This window comes from Crocodylus siamensis, chromosome 1 (assembly GCF_052110815.1).
Source record: "Crocodylus siamensis isolate JL-2025a chromosome 1, ASM5211081v1, whole genome shotgun sequence".
NCBI classification, from domain to species: domain Eukaryota; kingdom Metazoa; phylum Chordata; order Crocodylia; family Crocodylidae; genus Crocodylus; species Crocodylus siamensis.
Genome location: NC_143395.1, coordinates 26,701,647 through 26,724,190, shown reverse-complemented (window position 1 = coordinate 26,724,190; position 22,544 = coordinate 26,701,647). Strand labels below are relative to the sequence as shown.

General features: G+C 44.6%; 1 protein-coding gene and 1 long non-coding RNA gene across 3 annotated transcripts in view; one reads left to right on the top strand and one right to left on the bottom strand.

Moving 5' to 3' along the window:
• The window catches only part of ASAP2 (ArfGAP with SH3 domain, ankyrin repeat and PH domain 2), a 171,764-nt gene that overhangs the window by 103,369 nt on the left and 45,851 nt on the right, over positions 1-22,544 (top strand). For both annotated transcript variants that reach the window (XM_090032346.1, XM_090032337.1), the window contains exons 10-11: positions 19,044-19,147; positions 19,258-19,327. In XM_090032346.1, the coding sequence (XP_089888472.1) occupies positions 19,044-19,147; positions 19,258-19,327 (174 nt within the window). The remainder of the gene's footprint in view (positions 1-19,043; positions 19,148-19,257; positions 19,328-22,544) is intronic.
• LOC149872667 (uncharacterized) lies at positions 224-9,288 on the bottom strand. Its single transcript, XR_016440220.1, has 5 exons — positions 8,323-9,288; positions 5,667-5,760; positions 3,074-3,178; positions 1,468-1,731; positions 224-1,362 (listed from the first exon to the last, which is right to left on the bottom strand). It is a non-coding gene; the product is annotated as an uncharacterized LOC149872667 (long non-coding RNA).

The following is a 22,544-nucleotide window of genomic DNA, read 5'->3' as shown; positions in this document are numbered from 1 at the left end:
CTTTTTTACCATTCCTAAAATCTGCTTTGTTTTTGGTAAACTGGCTTATTTCTGTTTTGATGCTCATATTGGGTGCTTCTGACAGGGTTTTAAAAGAAGGAATCCTTGCCAATTTTGAATGAGAGCTTTTTGTAAAAGGGTTTTTCCTCTCGTTTCCTAATATTAGAGATTGAATAGTGTATGCTGTTCTGTAAACTGCAGGCAAGTGCTTCTATCACTCAAACTGAGAATCAAAATACATTGACAATAATTATAAACCCCAGCCAGTACGGACCTCACATGGTAAATATATTTTATAATGCCAGTAAGAGTATTATAAACTAAAATAACTCTGAACACATAAATACTTCCTGCCTCATCTGTAACAGTAGTAATGGCGCTTGATATTCTGCTGCAAGACATCACTTTTCAAAGGTGTCAGAATGTTGAGTTAATTGAGTGATCTAATAGACTGAACAGTTTTTCGGAAGAAAAACGTGATCTCTCCATGTTAACTGGATTGCTCAACTAGAGTCAAAATATGCAGGAGTGCTGGTTTGCAGCCTGTGGGTTGGATCTGTGCCTGTTGTGGTTGATTTATAATCTATTCCCGGATGTTAGGTCTACCAGTGGTTGAGATCTCAAGTGCTTTCTCTTATTTACGCAAAAGATTTCTCTTTCTTTCGAGTGCTTGTTGGGTTAATTAATAAAATTAAAAGCATGTCACTTCTGCCCTTTCCAAGCTTCTCCTTTGAGAGAGAGATATTATTGCTCAAATATGAAGGAGTTTCTTCTAGAGACTTAATTTATCTCTTAAGTATGGCTGTGTATTTAGGCTTAATTCAGAAGCTGTGCTGTTCTGGATTCTAGACATGGCAAGCTTACCATGTTGACAGATCAGTAAGCAGTCTTTGATACTTCTGACTCAGCTGCTGTTGGCCTGCAAATTTGGGCAAGGTTGGAAGGGTTTTTAAACCCAAAAGCTTGCTTAAAAATATTTTTTCCAACTATTTAAGTTAGTCTAATAAAAGATATCAGATTCACCCAAAGAACCGTGTCTGGCAAGGTTGGATGGAGTTTTGCAAAAATAGCTTCAGGTCATGGCTTGTCTGCTTTACACAAACTCTTGTTCAGCATTTTGCAGATTTTTCTGTCATCCCTTGTTTAATTTGTATCTGTACCTGCCACTGGAGAAAAAAAAAATAGGAAGACATTTTATACTTCACTGGGATGAGAATCCAGGTGCCTCAGAGCTGAAAGCTCCTTTGTTAGACAACCGACAGAAGAAGGAGCTTTACTTTTCAATCCCTTGCCAAAGTGAGCAGGGTAGAGTTTGCTTGTGAGTTGACTAAAGTTCAGCCCAGACAAGGCAGATGTGATGATCTGGAGTTAAAAGAGATAATTAATTGAAAGGGTTATTTAAAAAAGGAAATAGATCATGCTGGGGCTCTGAATATGGAGAAGGCATGCTGAGGCAGACTGTCTCACCTTGTTGAGGTTCTTCTGGAACCCAGCTGTCTTCTGACATTTCACAGGAGAATGCTGTTTCTCAACATCTACCTTTAGATGACAGCCTGCAGCCTTTTTTCAATAAGTACACTTTAAGATGTTGACCTTCAAGTATAAAGCTTTCCATGGTTCAGTCTTGAACGTATTGGAGACAACCACTTTTCTTTAGGTGCTGGCTTATTGTCTGTGATCAGCTGAGATGCATTCTCTTGATAGTCATTCTCATGGCTGAGACCTGGGAACCTGAATGCAAGTGTGGAGAGCAAGAATACCAGCAAAATTTGCTTTTCCTTTGGGTCAGAGTTTTTGCCATTTGGGACATGTTGCACAATTTTAGTTTTCTCAAGGAAGGTGGCTCGAAGCAGGGTAAGTATCATTGTTATTAAGGACGTGGTTTCCAGAGCACTCAATGAGCACATTTTACAAATTGAAAAATATGTAATCGTGAAATACAGATCATACAAATTTGTGTGCCCCAAGGTATAGGAAATACAGATTTTTGGGATGATGATTTTAATACTTAAAGATTTACAAGTAATCTTAAAATTTTCCAAAACAAAACATGTTGTTATGTTCTTAGTACAACAGTCTTGCATCTTGCAAAAGGCATTAAAAGTATGGTTGCTTTCTAAAAATTATTTGAAAAACAAAGTTAACAAAGGGAAGCCAGTCAACTCTGATAATGTTTTAATGTACAGCCAACTAACGGTATGTCCATCTATTTCACTGAAATGTAATATCTTGTACTGTAACTAATTTTGTTTCCCTCCTAAAATGCATTTGCCTTTATGTGACCGAAGTCTAGGAGAGTAAGTGATTCAGCTTTCTTATAAATAGCAAGTGCATGTTTTCTAGTTGGATTTCAAGAAACTGGATTTTTCCACTTAAAAATGCTCATTTTGTCCATATGGAAGAACTGTTTGTTTTTCTTCTGTATTCTGTGAACTGCACAAAAAATATTAGTTTTTTATGGGGAAAGAGAGCTTTTGAATGCATGCCAATTTTAATAGACTATTTTTTCCATTAATTGGAAATCAAATCCAGTTGCTTGATTTGGTCTACCTAAGGCCTTTTAAAGATGGTTTTTATTTATATGATTTTTATGTATGAATTAACACATGTTGTTTCTGTCCGTATTATGTTTTTGTTCTTTTTACATGTTCATAATGAATATTTTTTTATGACAGTAAACATTTCCCCATACCCATGAAGCTTTCCATGTGTGTGCATGTGGCATGTGTGCACCTTGCCTGTCGCTTCTAATTTTTTTTAACTGATCCTTTAATTTGAAAAAAATATATAATGCTTCAAGACCAAGTACAAACCTTGAAATAATAACTTACCTAGAGTTAAACAAAACCTTGTTAGACCGCATTGTAACTAAAGAACTTCAGAGATTGGAAACTAATTATTGGTCTGTATTCATACACTGTTTAGGATTGATTTCTGCTAGATTACAGCAATGTTATATATTGATCACAGTTAGCCATTGACTCCTTCAGCACTACTGGAATCTGGCTTATCTGTTCTTTAGTCTTTACTGTGATAGCCTTGCCTTAAGGGAATTTGGAGGGGCTTGCAATACCTTAAGCTGCCGACTGTATGTGCAGACTGTAGAACAGTGTGGTTTCTCAAACGCATCAACTGAGATCATCCTGGGAAATCCAGGAAAACATGGGTTCTTGAAAAGCTGTAGAAGATCAAGGAGAAGAGCATTATAAGTAGAAGTGAATGGAGTAGTTGAAATCAGCTGACTCATAAGCAGCATGAGCATAATTGGTGCAACTGGCTAAAATCCTGGTGTTATTCACAGTTGTGGAAGGATCAGCTGCTGGAGATAACAATGACCTTTCTTGTTTTGGAGGGCATATGGGGATGGATTGAAAATGTAACTGCTGTTAATAATCCCTTTTATGTTAAAACAGCCATGCTTTGTGTTATAGAAGCCATTCCTTTTTAGGTCTTTTAAAATACAGTTAAAGTTAAGAATAAAAACTCTGCACTGATGGTATGTGGAAAGCTAGCTATTATTTGCCTGCCATACATTAAAATGGTAGAGAAGTTCATTTCTCTTGTTTTCTTATATTCAAGTTGTAGAGGTGTTAGCTGAATTTTTCAGAATTACTCTAGTGGTATTGAATATTTTTATGGGACAGTGTCTTCACTGTTCTGTTTCTAAAAAGAACGTCAGATGTTTGCTATGCTATTCAGTTTGATTTAGAAGAAAGTCTTTTGTAACACTGTAGAAGTAATTTTAAGTGTGGTAATAGTCAGAGAAGTGACTCACTATAAACATGCCATAATAAAATGACTCACTTGAAAGCTGATAAAGGGAACAAGGTTCAGTTTCTGTGGCTTGCATGCTTTAGTAAGTCCTGATCGTTTTATGATTAAGATGTACTTAAAAACACCAAAACAAAACACAACCCTTATCCTTTGGCTTCCCCTCACATATTTCCTCTTCCCCCTCAATCCCACTCTTTCAGCTACCGTTTTTAGATGTTGCTTGTGTCCTATAATGAACTGCCATTTGTTTCCAATGGTAATCAGCATTATTCCCGCACTCTTCCTGCCACCAGATCTTGCCCTACAATGCGATCCATGATGTATGAACTCCTGAATGTAAACAGTATACAAAGCAGAAATAAGGAAATAGATCATGCTGGGGCTCTGAATATGGAGAAGGCATGCTGAGGCAGACTGGAAGGATGTTAAGTGTGATGGTGACTTGTGATATGGCATCTTGTCTAGCAGGAACTAGAATGAAATCGTGAACCTATTTGTCACAAAGCTTAGGGGGGAAAAAAACACCAGATGGTAATAGTTTTGGATGCTATTAACTTGGGCTGCATTTGAACTAATGACCTAGAAGAGATAAGCTCTCTATCCTGTTCACTAGTCCCATTTTTATTTTGATCAGGCAATAATGTTAATGCTTCTAAATGTTCTGCTAGTACTAATGAATGTGTGGAAATATACGTCATCTACAGTAGCTTCCTCTTCAGCTGAGATAAAGCAGGAAGGTTGTATTATTTGCTTCCCAATTAGCCAAACATAGAAATGGAGCGTAAACAACAGATGAAAAGGAGTGGGTGGAAGGGAGCGAAAGAGAAATTTTACAGAAAAAAGCAGCAAAACACTGGGGAATACAGGGGAATTCCAGTATTTGTAAGCTTTGGAGGTCATCTGAAAACTTTGGCTAGGTAGAGACAGCCAAAAACCCCGAGGCTGAATCAATTCCGTCTTTGCAGGTTAGTCTAAACTGCAGAGATTGAACTGGCAAGTAAACAAACAGACATTCACTTTTGATTCAGGAAATGCAATCACATGCCTTCAGTGGTTCAAATCAGAAGTTGGAGGGTGCTAGAGTGCAGCTCCAAGGCTTTTCCCCCCTCCCTGCTCAAGCAGAGGGAGAATGGCCAAGCCCCAGCCCAGAGCTATCTGGAGGGTCTGCAGGGGTGGGGGGAGTGCCTGCCAGGCTGAGGAGGGGGTGGGTAGGGAAAATGGTAGTGTCACTGAATTCATAAAAGCTTGAATAAGAACAGTCCTTTCTCTGAAACGAGCATGTATTAAACAGAAGGGAATGCCCCTGTGGAGTCCTGCTGGCTGTGATCACAGACTACAAATCCCAAAGGCACCTGGATGCAGGAAAATGAAGTGATGAGCAATGCTGCAGAGTTCTGCTGTTGTGGCTCTGGACTGCAAATCCCAGAGACTTTGGGGGCAGCAGGAAGAGGAAGTGAACACACAGCCTGTTTTGAGATGCTGGGAGACTCTGATTTAATTTTAACCAGGAAGGTCTGGAACAGAAGTCTCATAAACCAGTTTGACCTAAATCAGTTAAGTCTGATTTATCTTAAACCAGTTTCAGCCATTTTGGAACTGCTTTGTGCACCAAGCTTCTGTTCTGTAATAGGTTTAGACTAGTTTCTGAATACTTAAACTGATTTGTGTGTAACTTCTGTCCCTAGCCTTTGAGATGGAGGGCTTGGGTAACTAAAATTAAGCTCTTGCAGAACTTCTAAATATCTTAAGAGGAGAGCTCTGCACTTGCAGAAGGGCATAAAGAAAAGGGGAGGGAATGTAACATTTGCAGGGCACAGTGAATCTGAAGCAGGAGAGAGCTGGCTGCAATCAGTGCCTCCCTGTTTTTGTTCGAGTACAAAGGTGGTACTCACATAATAAAAGTTTCTTCCTTTCTGAGAGAAGTAGAATGGCATGTATACTTCAGTGCCAATACTCAGAGCACATTTTGGGACATTTAGCTTTAACCTGAAAAAAACAGAATGTGTGGATAAGTTAGTTTATGATTTTTAAACCTTAATGAAGAGTTTTATAAAATCTGCCCAGTCCTTGGTATGTTCTTTTTCTGATTCAACCCTAAAAAACAGTACTAGATTGAGGAACCAGTGTCTGATGCTGACATCAGCCAGCTTGCAAATGCCCATGCTTTCCATTATTTGAAGGATGAAGGTGGGATACCTGGGTATCAAGAAATATTTTTATATGCTAGCAGACATACTTTTGAGGTCAGTAAACTGTCAAAAAGCAGTCCTTAGGCACAGATGAGAATTTTTTTATACCTTGTACCACTTTTATGCTTGGCAGCCAGATATGCCAAAACAAATAGTTCAGCATCGAACAGTCTTGGATAAGTCAGTCTTTACAAAAAGTAATTTCCTAAGTCCATTTGCACCTTTTGGAGCATTGTATGTTTAATATAATTTTGTCACATTTACACTCGAGCAACCTAAACTTAAATAAATTAATGTTCACACAAAGAGTACATTTGAAACATGATATTGCATCTCTTTGGCAAATGAGAGTTTTATTAAATTAGTAGGCTTATTTCTTAGATGATCAATTTATTCTTTTAACAGGTTTATGCTTAGATATTCCCAGAGATTCACTTAGGTGAGCTTTATTTCTCCATTTTTTTCTCCTGTGTTTTTATTCTCCACCATATAACGGTGTGCATTGCTTATAAGTGGCTAAAACAGCACACAGGAAAACATTTTTTTTTAAATCAGAGCCAATGTAATTTCATGGATTTGATGCTTAAAGCAGTTCGTTTCTCTGGAGGCCACCAAAATCACAGACACACACTCATTAGATGGCACAAAAGGTGTATTTGCAAATAGGGTCAGAGCAGAGTCAAAAACTCAGATTACTCTGAACCCACCAAGGAATTTTGCAGGCTGTATTTATCTTTTTCCTCCTGGGCACGTGTGCAGAAACAGGAACTCTTACAGCTCACTTCCGTTTCATACAAGCATACATGTGGTTACATCACTACATACATCGCATGTATATTATAATTAACTACTTAAGTATGCAGGGCGGAGAGGTAAATATGCATCAGCTAATTAAGCATGCTCAGAGACTACTATAGGTCACCAAGAGTTTAAACCCGCCCCACTTTCAAGGACACAGTCAGTTGAATTCCAGCTTCTGTAATCTGCATGAGAAAGGCTAGGGAGAAGCTGGGGGAGAGTCTGCGATTTAGTATAAGAAAAGCTGTGGCAAGTCAGGGCAAGGAAAAAGGTCCTTGGCAGTGTTTCTTTCTTATCGGGTGCAAGATGCAAGCTGTGCATTTCTAACAATATTCTATTTCTAACAATGTTCCCCCCTCAAGATGCTTTCTGCTCCCCATTTTCATTTAGGCAGATCAAGATAATTACGAGGAATTTTTCTGAGTACCATGACTTTTGCTACAGTCTGCGCTTTGAGGGGGACTGCTGCAACTTGCATCCCTTCAACTATGGTGGTTATCAATCTAGTGAGACAGGGAGCAAGGCAAGGAATAAAAATCAAACCAGTCAGAGCACACAAAAATACAAACCCTACTTTCTTCCACCAGGGTCCTCCAAGTAGATTAGACCACCAGTCTTTATCCCATGTGTTTTCCCACGTTTGTATTGGTACATGGGCTATTTTCCTAATCTCTTTGGCAATCTCTAAGACTGCTTATCATCTATTTCCATTATCATCTATTTGGAGACAACAATTAGAAAGGTTGAACTTTCCGCAGACTCCGCCATCCTCTGCGAGTAAATAGTCTAAGGCCATTCGATTTTGGTATATGGCTTCTCTCATCTGAAAACTGTCGGGCCAGTAACTCGAGAGCAGTGGTAGTTTGGTTAGTAATTATTTCCAAGACTGCCTGCAACCTGATGATTCTATTTAGCATGTATATTGGTGTCCGGTATCCCCAACTCCCATCATTAGCCCATGTACCTGGTCCATGATACTCAATAATCCTTTGAGGGGGCCACTCATCCTCATTCCACTTTTGGGAGCCACCCCGTGTCAAACTTACATCAATACTTCTCTTGGTCCTTTTCCAATCATCATACAAAGAGACTCCCAACTTATTTCCAACCTCAAACGGTAGTAAAAAGAAAGCTGGTACAATTACCCAATGTAGCAGGTTCCTGTCCACCGTTGTGGCAGTACCGTATAGGCTCGCCTTCCGCAAATCCAATAATGTCCTTTTAAGGCCCTGTTCTCCCCTCCCAAGGCCAGGGGGTCACGGTTCCACCAGAAAAGAGGGGGATAGTATTTGTTGTCCCTATGCCCTAAAGGGCCGGTGTAATGGTCACTCGGTTTAAGCTGACATCTCCATACGCCATCTTTATCCCTATACTCGCACTCGGTTATTTCATTTGTGTCATTTGAGGCACTCCAATATCTATTAAACCATGCCATCGTGCCATTCGGGTGCGCCCATTGCCAATTATAGAAGTAAGGTATGAATCGTTCACTTCGGGTCTCATTATATGCCTGACATTTTGTAATGTTAGGATCAAAACATGATACTCTTGCCCTTCTGACCTTTTTGAAGCAGGTGTCTTCATCATACGGGGATGATTGTGGAGTGGATGGGTTACATTTCATCTATGTGGAGTTTGGGAGCTTAACAGCAGTAGAATTCCATTGACCTGCATACTTGCTGCAATTAAGGGCATAACAGGTAGTGCATGTTCGGACCCATTTCAATGTCCATGTACACTGGCTATGTCCCAAACTCCTCCCTGTACCATTATTGCTAATACAGTACTCTCCTAATGCCACTTGGGAAAGATCCCAGCTGCGGTTCTCATCCCATTCTTGACCAGTACTCTTAACATCCGCCTTATCACTTACCAACCATTTTGGGGCCAAAGGAAAAGCCCTCCAAGGTCACTGTTCTCCGGCCTCTTGGAGTCCCCCACAGGCCCAGCAGTTGGTGAGATTGAAGGTACCTGCAATTCTTTCCATCATGTCAACATACAAATTTGTCCCTGGGGGAGCAATTGGGGGAAGCGGGGATATAGGCTGGCGGCTAGGGCTGCTCAATCCTGCTTCTCTTACTACATAGATAACAACAAGGCATATTAAGATTCCCACCATATTCTCCCTTTCTTGAGATCAAATACAGCCTAAACTTTTTCTTTTTGCTTTCTTGTCTAATTTTCTGAACTTTGATTAAGCCACCTCAGGCGCACTTGGAGATCACCAGTAGGTTCACAGCTCCACTTGCTGGCTTCTTGTTCCGAGGATGACTCAGTTTTCGGAGTGAGTTCGTCCTGGGAGTTTGTGTCCTCTGACGCTCGTGGATGTCGTTTCACACGGGTATGGTGTATCCAATGGTCATGGCCAGCAATCTTTACATTGGTGTGGGTTGTTAGAAGTACCTGGAAAGGACCACTCCACCTCTCAGTCAAAGGTTCCTTTTTCCACTGCTGCACCAAGACCTAGTCTCCCGGGCAGAAGTCATGTACCGGTACATCTAAAGGCAGACGCTGAAAGGAGGCTGCATACCTGTGAAGAGAAGACAAGACAGACTGCAAAGCAATTACGTACATATGAAGCTCGCTATTACCTAATTCAACAGTTACATTTTCTCGCATCCCAGGGGGTAAGACTCGAGGGGGCTTGCCAAACATAATTTCATATGGGGTCAATTTGAGGCCCCGTCGGGGAGTGTTTCGAATGCAAGTAAGAGCTAGCGGCAATGCTTGAGGCCACTTAAGGCGTGCTTCAATACAGATTTTGGTGAGTAGAGTCTTTAAGGTCCTATTCATGCGTTCCACTTGTCCCGAACTCTGTGGTCTCCATGGTGTGTGTAGTTTCCAAGTGATCTTGAGGGCTTGTGCGACCTCTTGAACTACCTTTCCCACAAAGTGTTGTCCTTGATCCGACTCGATGGATTCAGGCAGAGAATACCGGGGAATGATCTCCTGCAACAAATACTTCACTACTGTAGCCTCAGTGGCAGTTCTGGTGGGCCATGCCTCGACCCAACCAGAGAGCTGGTCTACCATGACAAGTAAAAACCCGTGATGTCCGGACCGTGGGAGCTCGGCAAAATCAATCTGCCACGCTTGTCCAGGGTACGCTGCCCAGGGTCTACCTCCCATTGGCACAGGGGGTTTCCTTCGAGGGTTTACTTTCTGGCATGTGATGCACCTGGTAGCAATATGCTGAGCTTCTACATATAGCCCTGGGACTACTGCTTGGCGGATCACTAGATCACCCATAGCCAAGCCACCCATATGGGTTCTTGCATGAAGCTGATGCAGCACTTCCCAAAGCAGTGGCCTGGGTATCATGACCTTTCCTCCCGGTACTATCCACCACCCCTGGGAGTTCTTTTTTGCACAAGCTTTCTGTGCAAATTTATCTTCTTCAGGGGAATACTGCGGGACTAAATCCCGGACGTATGGCCATATGGCATGGGACAAGGCCTGCCTGGCTACTTCCTCCGCTTCTCCACCAATAAATGCAGCTTCCTTTGCTGCCGCATCAGCCTTTGCATTTCCAAGCTTATGCTTTTCCTCAGCAGCCTTCCCATGGGCCCGCACATGAATGACTGCTACCTCTTTAGGCTGGTGGAGTACCTCTAGTAGCTTGATAATCTGGGGGCCGTTAGCAATTTTATTCCCAGAAGCCGTAATGAAACCCCTTTCTTTCCACAATAGTCCGTGCGCATGGACCGTAGAAAAAGCATAGCGAGAATCAGTGTATACATTAACCCGCTGGCCTGTCCCCAGCTGTAATGTTCGGGTGAGCGCAGTGAGTTCCGCGGCCTGTGCCGACCATGAGCTCGGCAATGACTCCCTCCATACTACCTTATCCAAGGTTACCACTGCACATCTTGTTCGTCTTTTTCCATCGATGACAGAGCTGGAGCTGTCTACGAAGTATACAGCATCTGGGTCTTCAATTGGGTCCTCAGCAAGATCAGGCCGCACCTGTGTGGTTTGATTCAGGACCTCAAGGCAGTCATGCGTCGGTTTCCCTGGCTCCGGCAGCAAGGTTGCAGGGTTTAAGGCTGTAGTATGTTTGAAAGTAAGTCCTGGATTAGACAGCAAAAATATTTCATACCGTGACTGTCTGGAGGGGTTGAGAAACTTTCCTCCCTCAGTCCCTAGAATCTGGGGAACTCCATGTCCATATCCGCACCCATGACTATCTTCTGGGCTTCTTCAACAACCACTGCTGTGGCTGCCACAGCCCGAAGACAGGCTGGCCACCCGAGTGCAACTGGATCTAGAACCTTTGAGTACTATCCCACGGGTCTCCAGGTTGGGCCTCATGGCTGTGTCAGCACCCCTGATGCGACCCCTCGATTCTCATGAACATACAGTCGATATGGCTTTTTACTATTTGGGATGGCCAGGGCAGGGGGCTGGGTTAATGCTGCCTTGAGCAGATCAAAGGCATGCTGCATTTCTTTATTCCATTTTCATTTAGTGAGACTCTCCTTAGTCAGTGAGTCATACAGTGGTCTAGCCTTCCCACCATAATCTGGTATCCATAGTCGACAGAACCCAGTTAGCCCTAGGAATGCCCGCAGCTCCTTGGGTGACTTAGGTGAGGTTAGACCTTGGATTGCCTGTATGCGATCCGCACTCAGGGCTCTGATTCCCTTTTGAGAGCTTATATCCCAAAAATGTAACTTGAGGCTGAGATTTTGGGCATTCTCTCTAGAGACTTTATATCCTTTTTCCCCTAGGGTGTTTAGCAGTGACCTAGTGGCTTCCTCGCAGAGTTGCAAGTTTGGGCTTGCAACTAGCAGGTCATCCACATACTGGAGGAGAGTCACTGCGGGGTGTGATCCCTTCCACTCCTCCAAGTCCTTCTGAAGGGCAAGTCCGAAAATATGGGGGGCTGCTATGAATCCTTGTGGAAGAACTGTCCACATGAGTTGGGCTTTATGGAAAGTATCTGGATCCTCCCATTCAAAAGCAAACAATTTTTGACTCTCTCAGTGAAGAGGAATGGAGAAGAAAGCATCTTTCAAATCTAGCACTGAAAATATTTCAGCTTCCCCCAGTACTTGTGTCAAAATCGTGTGTGGGTTCGGGACTACAGGATGGTCTGAAAGGACCTTCTTATTTACTGCTCGCAGGTCTTGGACCAGTCTGTATGAGACCCCATCTGCCTTTGGCACTCCAAGAATGGGGGTATTATATGGTGAAGACCCTACCACTAGCCATCCGCACCTCTTGTATTTCTCTATTAACGGCTTGAGTCCAGCTCTGGCCGCTCGGCTGAGTGGATACTGCTTTACCCGAACGGGCCCCTCCCCATCCTTGAGTATGATCCTTACCGGGGAGACCGACTTAGCTCGTGCAGGGGTTCCATCAGCCCATACCGAAGGGTCTACTCCAGTCATGTGATCTTCAGAACTTACTACAGGGCGTCGGTCCTCCAGGAGAGCCATCTGATAGTTCGAGCTCTGCTTGACAGGTAGCTGGACCACCATGTGGTCGTCTCTGAAAAATATCTCAGCTTGCAATTTTGTGAGTAGGTCCCGCCCAAGTAGTGCAACCAGGCAACTTGGAGAATATACAAAGGAGTGCTCAAGCAAATGGTCCCCCACTTTGGTGAGGAGTGGTTTACAAACGGAGTCGGGATTGCGTTCCCTCAATCCCTTCCACAAGTATATGCTGTTCACTAGTTCCTGCACAGGGTTTTTTTTCTGGAATCATTGAAAATGTAGCCCCAGTATCCACCAAGGCTTCAAAGTTTTTGCCACCAACCCTAATGGTTACCATGGGATCTTCTTGGGCTCCAACCCGAAGGGTAGCGGTCTTAGATCCCCGTCCCCTTCATTCTGTGTCCTCACCCTTTTCCTCTGCTCGCATGAGGTGACCTCTTGGTTCACCCTCTCTCTTCTCCTTTAACTTTGGGCATTCCCTCTTCCAGTGTCCTTTCTCCCTGCAGTAAGCACAAACGTCTGCTCCCACTCTTTCTCCTTTCCCCTTCTGCATCCCAGCCTTTCCAGGGTTACCTCCAGTTATAGCAGCTGCCAACGCTGCCATCTGTTGCTGAGCCTTTTTATCCTCCTTGCGCTCCTGCATATCCTCACGATTCCCATATACCTTATATGCAATTTCCACCTGCTCTGAAATCGGTTTCCCAGCACCTCCCTCAGTTTTCTGTAACTTCTTACGGATATCAGCAGCGGATTGACCAATAAACATAAGATTTACCATGCGTTGATTATCTGGGGCTCCTGGATCTAGGTCCGAAAACCTGCGGAACGCCTCATACAGCCTCCCGAGGAAAGCTGAGGGATCCTCTTCTCTTCCCTGTCTCACTTCATACAATTTAGACGGATTAGTAACCTGAGGCACTTCCTTCCCCATTGCTTCCACTATAATCCCCAGATACCGTGCACTCAGCTCTCTTCCTTCTGCGGTATGATTATCCCATCTCGGTTCCTCAACAGGGCAGGTATCACGCAAGGTATGACCAGCAGCTCCCTCCGCTTCTACCCTGGCTGCTGCAATGCGCTCTGCCGTCTCCAACACTAATCTCCTCTCCTCCGGGGTCAGGAGGGTTTGGAGCATTATCTGGACATCAGCCCAAGTGGGTCGATGGGTTTGTCCAATAGATCGAAACAGGTCCCTCATCTTTTCAGGGTCTTCACGAAAAGAGGGGCTCTGATTCTTTCAGTTAAATAAATCTGAAGTACTAAATGGGGTGTAGACAAAAGTTGCATTGCCCCCTCTCCGATAACCTCTCGCTTCGGGCAGTTCAGCACCGGCTGTGATTCTACAGTCCTGTGCAAATAATAGCCCTTATTCCCTGATTCAGATGGGGCACTTGGCTGAGGCTCACGCTCTGAATCATTAGGTATGCTTTGATACGCTGGTGGTGGTTTCCCTGAGGGAGGGGGCGGTGGTGCAGAGGGACTGGATCCCGAGGAGGTGTCTGATTCATCCTCGCTACCTGACAGGGTGACCGGAGAGCGGATGCAATACTCAGCCAATTCAGAATTCCCCCCCTCATTAGACTCAGGGAGTACAGGCGGTCCTCCTCGAGTCTTTCCTTTAACAACCATCACATGAGACTTTACTAAGCATTTCTTAATCCAAGGTGGCTGATTTTGAACCACCCACAACCAACAATCGATATAAGGAAATTGATTCCAATATCCGTTCTGCATAACTGTTTCATGGATAGCTATCACTACTTTTACTACAAAGGATCCTTTTGGGGTCCAGTGGACCCCAAATGTTGGCCACTCGAGTTGACAAAGCTTAATTAAATCACCGTTTTCCATCTTCACTCCATAATCTGCCTGCTTTGCAAATTTACTGAAGTTTTGTAATATATAACTTAAAGGCGTATCTGAGTTTTCTACACGGGAGCGACCCGCACCCATATGCCCACAAAAGTGCATCCAACGCACACCAAATACCAAAAGATCCTAGTTACAGACGGTTCGCATATGCCAGGCCGAAAATTTCCCAGTATTAAACCAAATCGAACGCGTCTTTGTTCCCGGATCCAGACCAAATTGGGCAAGGGAATTCATATACTCACTCAGATACCCCAGAGATCTCGATCAGAATGCCGGAATGTGTGTCTGGCGTCCTCAGAAACCAAAAATTTTGCACAGGAGCCTTTAATCTCTCGGGTACCCCGACTCACGTCTCAAACCCCCTGGGCGAGCCCAAAAAGGCGGCTCGGTGCGCACTCCCTGTGGTGGCAGAGACGATCTTGTCACTGAGCCCCGAGGTGATCCAGAGACGTCCCATCTGGGGTGCCAAATTGATGCTTAAAGCGGTTCGTTTCTCTGGAGGCCACCAAAATCACAGACACACACTCATTAGATGGCACAAAAGGTGTATTTGCAAATAGGGTCAGAGCAGAGTCAAAAACTCAAATTACTTTGAACCCACCAAGGAATTTTGCAGGCTGTATTTATCTTTTTCCTCCTGGGCACGTGTGCAGAAACAGGAACTCTTACAGCTCACTTCCGTTTCATACAAGCATACATGTGGTTACATCACTACATACATCGCATGTATATTATAATTAACTACTTAAGTATGCAGGGCGGAGAGGTAAATATGCATCAGCTAATTAAGCATGCTCAGAGACTACTATAGGTCACCAAGAGTTTAAACCCGCCCCGCTTTCAAGGACACAGTCAGTTGAATTCCAGCTTCTGTAATTTGCATGAGAAAGGCTAGGGAGAAGCTGGGGGAGAGTCTGCGATTTAGTATAAGAAAAGCTGTGGCAAGGCTGGGCAAGGAAAAAAAGTCCTTGACAGTGTTTCTTTCTTATCGGGTGCAAGATGCAAGCTGTGCATTTCTAACAATATTCCATTTCTAACAGATTGGCAAATCTGTTCTATAGGCCTATGGTTAATACAGCTTGAGATATCAGGTTCCTTATTACTAGAACATATTGTTCTCCTCTTTCTTCAGAAGAATAATGCTTGTTATTTGCAGGGTCAGTCTTCTGTTTTGTTTAGGGCCTAAGATACAAATCAACTGAAAAATTGTTTCAGGGTGTTGATCCAGTTCTTCTGAGAGTAACCTCACCATTTTCCAACTCATTGGGGTATATTCCTAAATGATGCTGAAATATGGAAATCTCTAGAAAGCTGTGGCCCTGGGGGTGGCACAGCATGGTCTCTTTCAGGTTCACTTGTTTCTGAAACTATGAAAGGTCCACAGGTCTCCACCTGTAACTCCCTCAACATATTCAGACAAAATTCCCATTTTCCTGTTGTCTTTGAATCATACTTTTTTTCTTTGAAGACGGGAAAGGATTGTAACAGTGCACTGGAAAGAACTATGATAGTTTGGCTCCTATTAACCTGTTATCAGTTTGGGTCTGGGTATTGTTCTGGGTACTCCAGACACTGTCATTTTCTACATACTTCCTGAAATGCAGCAGTGTTGTATTCACATCTCCTTAAGTAGGAATGTAGTATATTTACCCAAATCCAAGATGACCCTGAACTTGAGGTGACCTGGAAATTTAGATTCTGTACATGGAAAATTTATACATTTGTTATGATTTTCATGTAGAGAATGTAATTGTTGGAAGGCCATCTTAAATTAGTTGCAGTAAGGCAAACAGGGCCTGTGTGTATGTGTATGTGTGTGTGGGGGGGTCAAACAACTTGACCCTTGCCCCCTGCTGCCTATCTGCCCCGCCTGGTACCTGCCACCCCCTGCAGCCTCAAGTCCCTCTTCTCCCCCATCTCCTAGCCTATGTGTCCTGTTTCTCCTCCCACCCTTCTGCAGCTGCAGCTGTGGCTTGCTCCTACCTGGGGCATGGAGCATGTTTGCTCCAGCCTGTAGCAGCAGCAGCAGAGGGGTTCTGCATTTCTTGGAAACTGCAAGACAGTGATCCACATGTTATCTACTGACCTGGCAGAGGACCACATAAAATGTTGATACAGCCAAGAGCTAAGACTAAGGATTGCTTTCTTTCTTTTTTTCTTTTAATGCTGGAGATTGCTCGGAGTTTGGCAGCAGTGAGTGGGTAGACAGAAGGCGTTTGAAGCATTTTTCCCAGTGGAGTGGGAAGGCTCTCATGTGCCTTAACCATTTAGATATTTCACTGAATGAGCTGGCACAGATTCCTTAGGAAAACCTTTCTTCAATGAGTTTTATGGGAGGGTGCTACAAATAGCAGCATGCATTGGTGGCATAAACACAGTAATGTTTGCATAGGTTGGGGCAACTTTATTATCAGCTTAAAAGGAATGTAAGTGGTGGTGATGGTGAAGCCAAATAAAAATAAGTAAAGGAAACTGTTGAAGGTATAGTTCCCGGCTACTTTTAAAATATCTTTTCATAGTTTCATAGTTTCATAGTAGCTAGAGTCGGAAGGGACCTAGGTAGATCATCTAGTCCGACCCCCTGCCTTAGCAGGAAAGAGCACCGGGGTCAGATGACCCCGGCAAGGTGCTCATCTAACTTCCTTTTAAAAATCCCCAGGCTCGGAGCCTGCACCACTTCCCCTGGAAGCTGGTTCCAGGCCCTAGCCACCCTGACTGTGAAGTAGCGCCTCCTAATATCTAATCTAAACTTACCCTCCGCCAGTTTGTGACCGTTATTCCTGGTCACTCCTGGCAGCGCACGGGGGAACAGGGACTCCCCCAATACCTGCTGATCCCCCCTGACCAGTTTGTAGCAGGCCACAAGGTCCCCCCTTAGCCTTCTCTTGTGGAGGCTAAACAGGTTCAGGTCCCGTAGCCTCTCCTCATAAGGCCTGCCCTGCTGACCCCTGATCATACGAGTGGCCCTCCTCTGAACTCTTTCCATATTGTCCACGTCCCTCTTGAAGTGTGGCGCCCAGAACTGGACGCAGTACTCCAGCTGCGGCCTGACCAGTGCCGCATAGAGGGGGAGGATCACCTCCCTGGACCTGCTCGAGATGCATCTGTGGATGCATGATAGGGTACGATTGGCCTTCTTGACTGCCTCCCCACACTGCCGGCCCATGTTCATCGTGGAGTCAATGACGACTCCAAGATCCTTTTCCGTCTCCGTGCTGGCAAGAGGAGAGTTCCCCAACCTGTAAGTGTGGTGCCGGTTCTTCCTCCCCATGTGCAACACCTTGCACTTATCAGTGTTAAACCCCATCCTATTCTCATCCGCCCACCGTTGCAACCTGTCAAGGTCAGCTTGTAGCCTATTGCACCCTTCTAGTGCACCCACATCCCCCCACATCTTAGTGTCATCAGCAAACTTGAACAGGGTGCTTTCTACCCCCTCATCCAAGTCACTGATGAAGATGTTGAACAGTGCAGGCCCGAGGACCGAGCCCTGCGGAACCCCACTGCCCACATCCTTCCAGGTCGAGAAGAACCCATCCACTACCACCCTCTGGGTGCGGCCCTCCAACCAGTTGGCGACCCATTTGACCGTGTGGGCATCGACACCACAGTCTCTCAGCTTTTTGATGAGGACAGGGTGAGAGACAGTGTCGAAAGCCTTCCGGAAGTCCAAAAAGACTACATCCACAGCAACCCCTGCGTCTAATGATTTGGTGACCTGATCGTAAAAGGCCACCAGGTTGGTCTGACAAGACCTGCCACTGATAAACCCATGTTGGTTGCCCCTGAGCATGCATTCCCCCGCAAGGCCCTCCTGGATGTGTGCCAGGATAATTTTTTCAAAGAGCTTACCCGGGATTGAGGTCAGACTAACTGGCCTGTAATTTCCCGGGTCCTCTTTTTTTCCCTTTTTGAAGATAGGGACCACATTGGCCCTCTTCCAGTCCTCCGGCACCTCGCCAGAGCACCACGAGTGCTCATAGAGCCGTGCCAGGGGTCCCGCAATGACCTCAGCCAGTTCCTGTAGAACCCTAGGGTGAAGATCGTCCGGACCAGCGGACTTGAACACGTCCAGCTTCTCCAGAAGTACCCTAACTAACTCCTCGCTAACCCTTGGCCCAGGCGTGTCTCTCTCGGGGCCCGAGGGGGGCCCAGCAGGGAGGTGGCTGAACTGGTCCCTACTTAGGAAGACAGAGGCAAAGAAATCGTTAAATATGTTAGCTTTGTCATCTGGCGTGATGACTAAGTTGCCCATCGTGTCCTGCAGGGGCCCCACATTACCCGGGACCCTCTTTTTACCCCCTATGTATTTGAAGAAGGACTTCTTATTGTCCTTAATCCGGGAAGCTAGTCCTATCTCCAACTCTGCCTTGGCCCTCCTGACTGCCCCCCTACATCCTCGGGCGACTATAACATAGTCCTTCTTGGCGATGACCCCATCTCTCCATTGGGTATATGCCTCCCTTTTAGCAAGGAGACATTCCCGGATGCTCTTAGTGAGCCATGGGGGTTTATGTGCCCTCCTGCTCCCTTTGACCCTTGTTGGGATTACCTCCCTTTGGGCATGGAGGATCGTCTCCATTTCATTGCCTCTGGAATGCTTTTGTTCTTTAAGTTACACAAATGGGTCTCAACATTTTTGGACACAAGGCAGCCTCCATGAATTTTGTGAATTGAGTGGCACCTAATTTCAAAAACTAATATATGTATTACAGTGCTTACCTCCTTGCAATGGGGGTGGTGGATCATTTGGGTAGGGACAAGCCTAAGCCTGTGTTTCTCTTATCTGCTTATCTCCTCACACAAAGGATCTGGTAGCATACTGGTTGAGAATCATGGAGTTAGAAAAAGTACTTTATTTCATTTGGACTCTTTTGGATTAGTGATAGGACAGGAGGAAAGATCTGTGCATCTTGTTAACAGAGATATTTTGGTTAAAATGTGTTTTTTTGTTTTTTTTTTTCTTATCCCTTAGGATTCTCAAATCCGTCAGAGCACAACTTACAGTTTACATCAGCCTCAGGGAAACAAAGAGCATGGCACTGAAAGAAATGGTAGTCTCTATAAGAAAAGTGATGGGTATGTAAGACTAAATACATCGTGGGAAAAAGATTAACTCCTAGAAGGCTGTATGTAAATTTATTATTAATTTTACTAAAACTTGAACCACTTTGTCTTTTTTAAACCAGAATCAGAAAAGTGTGGCAGAAGAGGAAATGCTCAGTTAAAAATGGTTTTCTTACTATTTCCCATGGTACAGTAAGTATTTGTTTATAGTACTTTATGCATGTAGTTGGTTGCTAATACAAAACGACAGGCTATGCTGTTCTATATTTGTCGTTAGGAATTAGCTAGATTCTTCATACAACATCTTAAATGGGACAGATGCATCTTTTTAAGGCAGTCTCAGAAAATTTTCCATGAGACTCTAACAACCCAGGCACAAAATCTAGGAATTCCTCCTTCATGATTCACATCAGTGCTAATGGAAAAAAAACATATACTTTACTTGTCTTTCCTCCCTCCCAGCACCTCACTTTTTTGAAAAAATATAGGAAAGGCTTTCCTTTAGAGGTGGTTTCAAACATAACTTTGGAACCTGCAAGACAGGATTTCCAGGCTTCTCTTATATAAGCTTTCCAAAAGAAGGAAGATTTGTTGCCATGTAGTTATTTGGTATGAAGGTGACTTTTCTGGGGTGAGGATAAACGAGAGAAAATAAGAACTGGCTTAGGTCCACAGCCTTAAGAAACTAAAAAGGGAGTACAAAAAACAAACCCTTTATCTTTCCTACGGGGTTGTTGGTTGTAGCTGTGTTGATTTAAGGACATAGGCAGACAAATAGCCTTGTCTGCCTATTTACTTTTGCTAGAAATGTATGAAGGATCTGAATACGGTTAGGTAACAGAAGTATTTTCTTTGTCCACTGGGCAGAGAAAAAAGAAAATGAAAACTTTTATATTTCTGCTCTGTTAGTATCACCCTAGGGCAGGGGTTGACCCCCAGCATGCTTGCTGAGCATGGCACACGAGTCCATTTTGTTCGACATGCCACCACCAGCCCCAGCCTCTGGGTACCTGCTGCCAACCGCAGAGCTTGGGCTGCTCCCAGCAGGTGGCTGGGAAGCTGCAAGCCCTGCTGCAGGCAGCCCAGGGTCTGTGGTTGGCAGCAACTACCCAGAGCTGGAGCTGGGTGAAGCAGGCAGGCTGCAAACAGCTGTGTCAGGCTCTGGAGCCCGGCGCAGCTGTTTGCAGCTAGCCCACTGCTTGCTGCAGCTGCCCAGAGCACAGGCTGGCTACAAACAGCTGTGCTGAGCTCCAGAGCCCCACCATAAGCTCTGTGCTGGCAGTGGGGGAGAGACTGGGGTTGCATTGCCTTAGGCCCCTCCCCCACTGCCCGCTCTGAGGCACGCGTGCACAGGCTGGTACAGAGCTAATGCCGGAGCCCGGTGCAGCTGCTTGCAGCGCCATCTACAGCAGCCCAGAGCCAGGTGGGCTACAAGCAGCTGCTGTGGGCTCCAGAGCCCAGTCATCAGCTCTGTGCTGGCAGCAGGGGAGAGACTGGGGTTGTGCTGCCCCAGGCCCCACCACTGTCTGCTCCTAGATGCATGTGCTGCTGTTTGCAGACTCCTGCCTGCAGCCAGCCCCAGCTCTGCAGCTGCTGCCAACTCTGGAGCCTGGGCTGCTTGCAGCAGGGTTTGCAGCTGAGCCCACCTGACATCCACCCACTCCAAGCCCAGCACTGGCCTAGCACCCCTACTGGGATGAAGCTGGTGCTGCCCCTTGCCAGGAGTGCTGCACCTTTGTTGGCTTAGCTGTGTGGAGTGGGTAGATGGTTGGGCTGATGGGCAGGCTCTGAGCCACCTGCAGCCCGGGGGCTGGCTCCCCAGGAAAGCACAGGGGCTCTGGCAGGCCCAGGGCATTTTTGGGTCAGACTTTGTCCAGTGGCCCAGCAACCCGGCTCTGTGCATCCATGCATCTGGTTCTATGTGTGCACATGTCTGGTTCTGGATGTGTGTGTGCATCTGTCTGTTCTGGTTCTCTGTGTTTGTGCACATGTGGTTCTGTGCATGTGTGTATGTGTATATGCCTGGTTCTCTCTGCTCTCCTTTCTCTCTCTCTCTCCACTTTCTCTTATTTCTTTTTTTCTCTCTCTCACACTGCAACATGCTTAACAAAAAAAGTACACAACAACAAAGGCCACATTTGTGGTTATTAAATATATTAATGCTATGCAGTGCATCCTGCCCCAACTTTTTGTTGTTCTGGCATGCCGTGTTGAGGGAATGGAACAGTGCTTTCAAAATGAAGCAGAACTCAAAATGAAACACTGTTCCATTGAAACGGGTGTCAAAGCAGAACACTGCTGTTTCGCCCAGTCCTAGTTAGCAACAGATTGACCTATTGTAACCAGTTGCTGATTATGAACAAGAACTTTCAGTCTTCAGGAAACTTGAAGTGGATTTATATAGAGAGAGAGATGCATAATGATCACTTTTCTCCCTTAATGTTAGAAACTCTTCATGTGTTTTATCTCCCTTATCACCAATCCAGGGTCAAAAGAGACAGATTTTATAGTTGGACTTTCCGGTCCTTCCTAGTTGCCATGGTGATGGACTTGAATAATGAAACTTGCCAAATAATACCAGCTGAGTTAGTTTATGTACCTGGCCAGCATAAGTCTGTTCAGTGTTTATGTGAGGCACCTAGATATTTTATTCTTGCATCCAGTTTTTTTTTCCTGCATGAGCCTACTAAGAGTTAATATTGTGGATACAGATTATCCTTCAAAGGTATACGGAGAGAAAGCTGAAGTTGACCAAGTGGGAAAAGGTGGAGAATTCCCTCTTTTCTGTTTATTTGGATAATAATCTGGATTGGATGTTGACAAGGTACAGTGGATGCTAATCTTAAAATATCTGAGTGAAGTAGGTGGTATGAAGAGATTCAGAAATCCCAAATTAACATTATAACTATAGTTACACTTGAGTACATGTAGTATTCATGTTCTAACAATGTCTTCTAATCATGCCCTGTGTAGGGCTACGTGACCTAATCAAAACAGTAGCAGGTACCGGTCCCTTATCTGCACTTTAGCTCCTTCTCTTTGCAGTAGTAGAAATGAACTAACAGCAATAACTATAGGAAACTTAACCACTGTGTGGTGTTATCAAATTGATGAGAAATTTATTGCTAGAGAGTGAAACAATGTTGTGCATCTAAACATTAATATTACCAGTATTGGTGTTGACCTACTCAGTGGAATAAACTAATCCCAGTTTAAAAATTTTAAGATGTCACTTTTTCTAAAATTAGTTTGGGTTCTAGAAGGATTTTAAAAGTGGTTGCACTTAAAAAGTGGAGCCACTTCCCTGTGTACTCAAGTGCTAATACCAAGGCTGGGGAAAGAACTCCAGAACTAAGTTTAAATATCAGGTAAAAAGGAGGACAGGACCTTTTTATGTTCAAGGGATTCT